Genomic DNA, 8,988 nt, shown 5'->3' on the forward strand with positions numbered 1-8,988 from the left:
TGGGAACGGAGCGAGGCCGGTGGAGTAAATGCTAACGCGCGACACCTGCGCCACTCACCGGTCTCGAGTCCCACGGAGGAGCTCCGGAAGAATAAAAGGAGGAGTGACGATAGTGAAGGACGAGAGAGGACCAGGCCTGGATTTGATTTTGTGTTTTGGTTCTGTTTGTGCGCGACAGTCATCCGCGAGGGGCTGTCGCACTATTTTGTGCTTATTTTGTTATTAAAGTTTGTTTGAATGTTCGCCGGTTCCCGCCTCCTTCTTCCCGACCTACGAACGTTGTTACAATTTGTAACACAGAAAAGGTTGAAAAGACTGTTTGTGAAGGTGTTTTATATGACAGCTGCCCTCTTTAGGTCAGAGATCTGTTAAACAATCTGTTAAAGACGCCTCTCTTGCAACATGTTAGCTTATCACAAATTTGACACATTTTAAAAAAAAATTTCTGCTTCTGATTTCACAAATGTAGCCAAACTTTGGAGCGCTTAGATTAGTGATGAAGGTCCTGGCAGATAAAGCAAAGCAAAGCAAAGAAAAGAAAAGATGCACACACAGGAATCGATTGGCGGAATTTAAATTTTAATGTTACAACAAGTATCCAATTCTGGAATTGGAATCGATTTTCGATTCCCAACCCTAGTAGACCGGGACAACTTTAAAACGAGTGGTTATAAATCTGTAAGATCTTACCTTTAATGCTGTGGAAATACAAACCTGAAGACCAAACACAACGAACACAGTTCTGAAATGGGGCAGGGCTACACAAGATCTACAAATTTTTACAAATTTACAACAGAGTTTGAGCAGGACCCGCTTACTGTTAGTGTCCCAGTGATAACTCAGCATCCAAACTACTATACAGGGATGAGAATGATGGCCAACGAATGTGTTTTAGCATAAAGCTGTAGAAAGAATTAGTATTTAGCTCCCCAGCTTCTTTCAGTTGACTCAACAATCTGCACTTTTCTAGTGCACAATTTTTTAGATATTTACAGCTCCAACTTTTTGTTAGAAATTAATTCCCTGTCTTTCCGAATCGTCCACCAAAATCTCAACTTGGATCAAATTCTAGATAAAAGGGGTGTGTTGACTTATTGACTCCTCTATATAGGCTCTATATAATCCTCCATTTCTACTCCCCCTGATAGCACACGTACATCACAGAGACGTCTATTTGACGTCTGCATTACATCTGCTAGAGGCATTTTTTAGAGAGTTTGCTCATCTGCCATACGTCTATAGGACGTTTCCTATCAGTTGTCAAATAGACGTTTAGAAGATGTCTTTAAGATGTTTATGATTTAGAATGAATGTAAAACTGACATCTTAGAGACGTCTATCAGATGTTTGCACACAGCAGATGCTTTCCAGATCTTTAACAGACATCTCTGCAGCAAACGGTTTATATGTTTTTATTAGTGCTGGTAAGCGATTAAAATATTTGATTTTTATATTGCGATTAATTAATCGAATTAATTGCAAATTAATCGCACATCAAATCTGGCTGAGAAATTACTCCCAAAAGATAATTTAAAGTCATGGTTGTGTAAAGCATCAAACAGACATTACAAAAAGTAGCTTCAGCAAGAAATATTTTCTTTGATAAAATGTATTACATATACTCTTTTGGACCATGTGGGTGAGTAAATGATGACACAATTGTCACTTTTGGGTGGGTGAAGTTTGTAACAGTCACAAACCTGTTAGCATGTTTTTTATATTGTAATTGTACTACCCACCATGAGGGGGCAACATGGAGCTATACTCTTAGATATAAAATGGGTGTAGGGAGTAGAAGAAGTCAGATTCGTAATGGAGGCAAGTAAGCATGGCTTATGGCTCCAAATAATCACTTGTCCTGATTGAGAAACCTTGAGTTTTATGCTCAATCTGAAGTAAGCATTGTTTCTTGTTTTGTATTGATTGAATGCTTTTGGGTAATTTGTGTAGTTATTTTTCTAATGTGATTTATTTCATTTTATTTAGAAGGACTCCACATTCTGTGGGATTTATCCTTATATTCATATGCCTGTTTTTGACCTGCATCATAAGGATGACTTTAAAGTGGGTTTTGAGGCTGTGAATTAGGTTGGCAACTGTTGTGGATTCTTGAACCGGGTTATGCCACAAATGTGACTTTAAAGACTTGTTCAGTGTTTGGAGTGATATCTACACCATGGATTACGTGTTGCACTGGGGACATTTTTGGATGGTATTCTTGGACATTGGATTTCATGGACATTGATTTCTACACTGTGTGGAATGAACATTCAGCAACTGTATCATTTTCGTCATCACATCAGAACAGATAAGATTTTGACTTGTATGCTGTCCTGAGTTTATGTTGTCGAAATATGCATGTTTGTTGTATTAAGGGGTTTGGAAAGATAAAAAGAGGTAAATGAATGAGAAGCATTTATTTATTGTTTTATATATAGATTTGACAGGTTTTGGTCATTGCCTGCTATATATACAGTAGAGCTAGTTTGCCTTATTGATGTCTTCTGTTGTGCCTTAGATCAAATCTAGTTAGGGGTTCCCTCCCTATAAAACAGATTTATAACCAACACTTTTTTTAGAGTAAGGTAATGGTTATACGTTTACCTTTAATAATTTATTTTATTAATTTTATTATTATTACTAAGGAAATATGAAATAATTTCTTTAATGAAATGATACTCTAAATAATAAACTAAAACTGCCAGTAGGTGGTGATGTCTTAATGATTAAGTAATCGAGTCATTCATTCATTTGATTTGTTCAAAAGGCTGATTCATTCAGGAGTGAAGTAAATGGTTCTTTATGAATGGTCCATTGAATCATTCGGCTTGTTCGACTTGAAGCGTATCATCAGCATCAGATCGATCGGTGTGTGACATCAAAGTATCGCGAGTATGCTTCTAAATCGCTCTCGCGGGACTTTGATGTCACACACCCATCGGTCTTTGCAGCGCCGCTTCAAATCCAACGCGCCTAATGATTCACCCAATTCATTCAAAACGTGCATTAAGAAATGAAATGGCGCTGTGTGTTGCTCGGAGACGAACAGTTCTGCTTTGTCTTTATATTTTAGTTGACAAAATTGAGCAAAACAGACAACATTGTGTCTAAAATAACACAATATTAACTTCTTACTGAACTGTTGTATAAGATCAGTATCACATTTGCACTCGTGCAATATTGCACTTAGCCTATTGCTCGTGTGATATTGCTTAACTACTACATGATGTAAATATGAGACAAAAACTCAAACGGGGGCATTTTTGCCCCATATCTTGAATTTTAGGGACATTCTAACTACATTCTCTAGGCTCCATCACGCAATGAGTTGTTACTCTGCCTCATATTTGTCATCAATCAACTGTATGAAATGTCAGGTGACCCACATAGGTCTGGGGCGGGGCAAGTGCGTTAATAATTTTAACGCGTTATTTTTCACCGTAATTAACTAATCTAATAAACGCGTTAAATTACCAGCCCTAGTTTTTATATACAGGGCTATAAAGCCATTTAGTGGTTACACCCTGATATTGCAGATGATAAATGGTGCATAATTTAGAGGTTAATATTTAGTAAAATTCCCCTAAAATAATAAAAATATTAAAATGTTATTAAACTAAAATCACAAAAGCACAAATATATATTCGTTCTCATATAACTCTGTGTTCATTAACATGTTCATCTATAAGTGTTTGGGCTGTTTTGCCCAGAGACATCAAGCCCCACCCCAGGACCCGCGGCTATTCCTAGACATACCACAAATGTTTTAGCTTTTTCTTATATTATTAGTCTGCGGCGCATTCTCCTGCTATGAAAAGAAAATTACATAAATGCTTGACATACTCATTATATGTATTACAGTATAATTATGTATTGGATATGTTTATTAATGTATGTATTTTAAATTTAGCATGTTTAATCCAAATTTATTTATCTATTTATTTTATTCTGTCTCTTTTTTAAGGTTGGGGTGGAGCGGGAACAATATTTTTTCACTGCTCTCCTGTATTTTTATCCTGTTACTACTGTGACTACTATATGAGCAGGATAATCATATAGCAATCATTAAAAACAAGAACTCATCTTATTAAGAGCTTAAACTCATATCCGATCAAATTGAATCTGAAACATCCTTATTTAAATGTTTTGTATATGGATACTGACTCTTTCTGAATCTGACTGGGGTTGATGGTTATCAGATCCGTCTTCAGCCCAACATCACTGTCATTAATATAAGCCAAATTAAACCTGAAACAGAGAGAGAAAACTTCATGTTAACAGGAAGGACGCATGATTACAGACGGATGTGTTGAGGGAGGCAAGGCATGATGGGATGTGTTTAAACACACACACAGACACACAGATAAACACACACACACACACACACAGATAAATACACACAGATAAACACACACAGATAAACACACACAGACACACAGATAAACACACACACACACACACACAGATAAATACACACAGATAAACACACAGACACACAGATAAATACACACACACACACACACACACACTATCACATTTGATAAGGTGACTATTTTTCCCTAACATATCCTGGCCGGGATTTCTAAATTGCCTAAATTGGCTTTGTGTTCCAATAGAGTGCTACAGACGTCACGTCAAACCCAGAAGACTAATTCACCAAGGGTTCCCTCGAGATTTTGAGTAAAATGATAAACAAAACTGCACTGCACACACTCACACACAGTTTTGTTGGTAATGCATTACAAGTAACGCGAGTTACGTAATCAGATTACTTTTTTCAAGTAACTTGTAAAGAAACGCATTACATTTAAACTCACGATTAAATATCTGAGTTACTTTTTCAAATAAGTAACTCCAGTTACTTTGTTTCCCATTGACTGACAGCTCTCCTGTGCTCATGTTGACAGAATCAGGAGTAAATGCAGAGGCGTTGTGTGCGCTGTGTGAACATGATGTTACTGTAGTTCAAATGTCTACATGCTTTTACTCATCTCACTCGCACAAAAACAGATTCATCAGCATTCCTCAAAATGAATAAAAACAGTGAAATGCAAACTCAGATGATCAAATAAGGACAAATATCCTTTATGTATTTAATCCCATTTTATTTGCTGCTGATCTTCGATGATCCAATTCAACCGTACTAATTTAACTTCAGTTAAACGTTTAGTTAAACATTTCCTTATTTATTTCACTTTTGGTGTGAAAGGGCTTTTACATTAGCCAAAAATACAACTTTTTTATGTTAAAAACAAACAAGCAAGCCTAGCCCAGATGAGAAAAAGTAGCGCAAAAGTAACGTGTAACATTGCTTTCCATAAAAAGTAACTAAGTAACACAATTAGTTACTTTTAAGAGAGTAACACAATATTGTAATGCATTACTTTTAAAAGTAACCTTCCCCAACACTGTTCGCGCCGCAAACGTAGTTACTTATTACAAATATACAATTCTAAAAATAAACATAACTGCTTCAAAATGTGTGTTTTCAGTATGTGTGTGTGAGTATGACCGTTCTCTCTAGATCCCGCCTTCTCGCACGCCACGATCCGTCAATAATATACAACACTTGCATGCTGTTGATCAAACGTTTCAGTCGGTACTTTGAAAACAATAGGAAACAAAGCCAAAACCTGAACATTTTAGGCACTTTAGAAATCCCGTGAAAAGAGTATCGTCAACCTATGCACTCTATAGGGCTGGTTTGACAGGTTGTGTCACATTCAGAGGACAAATCTGCTCAAAAATCAATGTACACAAGCACGCAAAAACAGAGATAGCCTAAAGAGTTAATGAGTTAGAAATGCGTATTCATAACACACCTCGGGCAGCATGCTGTGAAGGGTTGCATTCATTGTAAATGTGCTTGTAAAGCTTGTCTCATATGGGATGGTCTGATTGACAGCTGTGTTTCGTTTGGTGAGGAATAATGATCCTGTGGCGTTACAGAAAAACTGAAGACTCAATCTGCCATAAACACACACACACACGCACGCACACACAACATCCTAATAAGTGCAGCATAAATGTCATCGTATTTCATGTTTAGTAGTCCGCGCTCCACCACTGTGAAGGTGTAAACTGTTTTTCTTTTCACTGAGTGTGTGTTTATGAGTTTTCTGTGAGGTGTAAATGAAAGACTGAGCGGAGGAGAATCCACCGCTAATTAGACGTTGTTGCAGCCGAGAGAGAGAAAAACTATCATCACGCGTTCCAGTTTTAGTTTTAAATAATATTGACTAATGGGGCCTTACTTTTAAACAGCAACATTTTTTCAGTAAGAATTGGATTGTTGAATGCATTTTAAACATGATTTGGCTGCATTTGTTTTGTATATTTGGCCTGTATATTTAGATGCAGGGGCGCAACAGTTTTAACCGACTGGGGCTCGTAATTAGATGTCAACAAAGTCATACCTACTATAGGCAAAGAAACAGTTTATGAGGGCTCATTTTACAAGAGCAATCACTCTTGTCGCTTTACCTCTGTTAAAATGACTGATCTCAGCATTCAAAGATAAAAAAAATCCCCTCTCATTAAACACAGTGATCACAGTGAACAACAATGACATGTTTTTGGAAAATATTCAAAGTCAATATGAAATTGCAATAACTACACTCTCAGAAATAAAGGTTTTAAAAGTGCGTTTGATGCCGTAGAAGAACTATATTTAGGTTCCCTAAAGAACCATTCAGCGAACATTCTTAAATAAAATAACCACTTCTTAGTGTCAAGAACATTTTCCATTTTCACTATATATAAAAAATCCTTCTGTGCGATGTAAAGATTCCATTGAAGTTCAAGGTTCTTCAAGGAACCACCAACAACCTTTATCTTTAAGAGTGATAAAGGGAATATAGTGTACACTCTTAAAAATAAAGCTGCTTAAAACCTTCTTCACAGCGATGCCATAGAAGAACCATTTTTAACCATTCAGTCAAAGGTTCTTTAAAGAACCATCTCTTTCTTAGCTTTTTATAATCTGAAGAACCTTCTTTCGCCTCAAAGAACCTTTAGTGAAACAGAAAGGTTCTTCAGATGTTAAAGGTTCCTAATGGAACCATTTAGACACAAAAACAGTTCTAATATGGCATCACCGTGAAGCACCTTTAGTTTTAAGAGTGTAGGATCAGGATTATGTCAGAAGGGTTTCATGAATCTAACAAGTTGCGCCGACACAAAATCAGACATAAAATAGTGACTCGGCATCATTTGAGAATCTCTGAATATTTCTGTCTACGATATCAAACTCACACTTAAAATATCAAATGAAGACACACGAGTCGATATCTTAAGTTCAAGGTTTGACATGACAGTGTAGCTCAACAACTTCACTTCTACCCCACAACTGCACTGAGATTATAAAGGAATGTGAGGCATCAAGTTGTTCCGGTGCTTCAGCTTTCATCAAGTTGTCCAAGTTTGGACAAAAGCATCTGCCAAAGGCAAAAAAGAGGCACAAACCTGTTCACCTCTCGCTCGGTTGTGTTTGATCTGTACGGGCAGCTCATGAAATCTGATAGCCCCCGCGTGAAGCTCTGCAGATTTACACTGAGAAGGAAACAAGGACATTGAATTATGTTATCAGTGCTCTGAAACGGAAACGTCGCTGCTTCATCTTTGATTCTCACGCACCTTTTGGCCGGTTTGATAATGGAAAACTTGCGTCTGAGTTTAGCGCAGTGCATCTGCCGAAGAGCGTCCGTCATCCCATCTCTGAAAGAAAGAACAACGTTTTCAAAGCTACTGTATCATATTTCCATTTGATTGAATTTCTAAGGCACTAAATGATCGACATAATCTGCTGTCACGCTCAATCTATACTGCATGCCTTCTGTTTAGAGTCGTTAATCCAGTCAGAGCTCTTTTAGTGTAACTGTAGCTGGAGCCTCAGTGTCTTTCTGCTGTCAAAAAGACTTTGTAAAGAAATATCCTTCAGCAAGAGGTTTAAACAGTTTTCACTGCAGTAATCTGAAGGATTACAGAAATGAAGCAAAGTTCAAAGTCAACACAAACGGAGTACAAGCTTTACGATGTGCTGCTGAACAATCTCCGACACTCCTGTCCTGACCAAATCAAACTACATTACACCTAAATCTAAAACTTTTCTGTCCTGCTTAAAATCACAATGACATTTCTACCTAAAAACAACAATATTAAAATAAGACCCCACCAAAAAAACATTAGTATTGTTAATAGTAATGTAGGCTATTCGACAATTAAGAGAGCTATCAGCTTACTTAATAAGACTTAGAAACTACGACATAGGTATGAATCTTAGACTTTATAACAGCAACACAGAGTCTCATTTAAATTCGCAATTATTACAAAGAACTATTTACATATTAAAATGTTCACCTGGACGAGTGTGTGTTGGGTGTGTAATAAAACATCACACACACACCCTGAAAGACGATCAGGACCATCAGCAGCCTAAAAGTCCACCGGAGAAACGCCAACGCCATCAGAGAGACACATGAAAGAGACTGCGTGTGTGTGAGATAAATTGAGGGGTTAAAGATAACACACACACACACACACACACACCTCACAAAACCTGCTGACTTACTCTATAAACCAGTTCATTTGTCAAAGACCAAATAATTTGTGTTGTGCAATATTGTCAGTGAAAATGCTATTTTTCCACTATTGTCACCAGAATGCTCCTTCAAAGAGTCGTATCTGGCTTTTAAATGTTGCTACTTTTTTCGGAATGTTCATCGAGCTTTGAACATGTGTCACAGGCCCCTATGGAGCTTATAATATGACAAAACTAATTGAAATATTTTTATGGACATGTATTTTCAAACCGCAAATTTTTTTGTTCTGAAATCTTTGACTGCAAATATCCAGTTTTTAAAATGCAGCTTCGAGTTTTCAAGATAATGAAACCTGAACCATGAACTTACAATCCTATATATATATATATATATATTATGGATTACCTCTGACCTACTTTCTCTACGATCAGAATTTCTGCGTATTGAA

The 8,988-nt window shown here is 36.9% G+C and overlaps 1 protein-coding gene across 1 annotated transcript in view; it reads right to left on the reverse strand.

The window, feature by feature from the left end:
- The window catches only part of LOC107737961 (alpha-2,8-sialyltransferase 8E-like), a 34,440-nt gene extending 25,972 nt beyond the window's left edge, over nt 1-8,468 (reverse strand). The window contains exons 1-4 of the mRNA XM_016549613.1: nt 8,359-8,468; nt 7,636-7,716; nt 7,465-7,551; nt 5,823-5,967 (exon numbers count right to left, since the gene is read on the reverse strand). Of these exons, the coding sequence (XP_016405099.1) occupies nt 5,823-5,967; nt 7,465-7,551; nt 7,636-7,716; nt 8,359-8,465 (420 nt within the window). The 5' untranslated portion in view covers nt 8,466-8,468. The remainder of the gene's footprint in view (nt 1-5,822; nt 5,968-7,464; nt 7,552-7,635; nt 7,717-8,358) is intronic.
- Nucleotides 8,469-8,988: the final 520 nt, after the last annotated feature.

Source organism: Sinocyclocheilus rhinocerous, unplaced genomic scaffold, assembly GCF_001515625.1.
Source record: "Sinocyclocheilus rhinocerous isolate Xijiao unplaced genomic scaffold, SAMN03320098_v1.1 scaffold404, whole genome shotgun sequence".
Lineage (NCBI taxonomy): Eukaryota > Metazoa > Chordata > Actinopteri > Cypriniformes > Cyprinidae > Sinocyclocheilus > Sinocyclocheilus rhinocerous.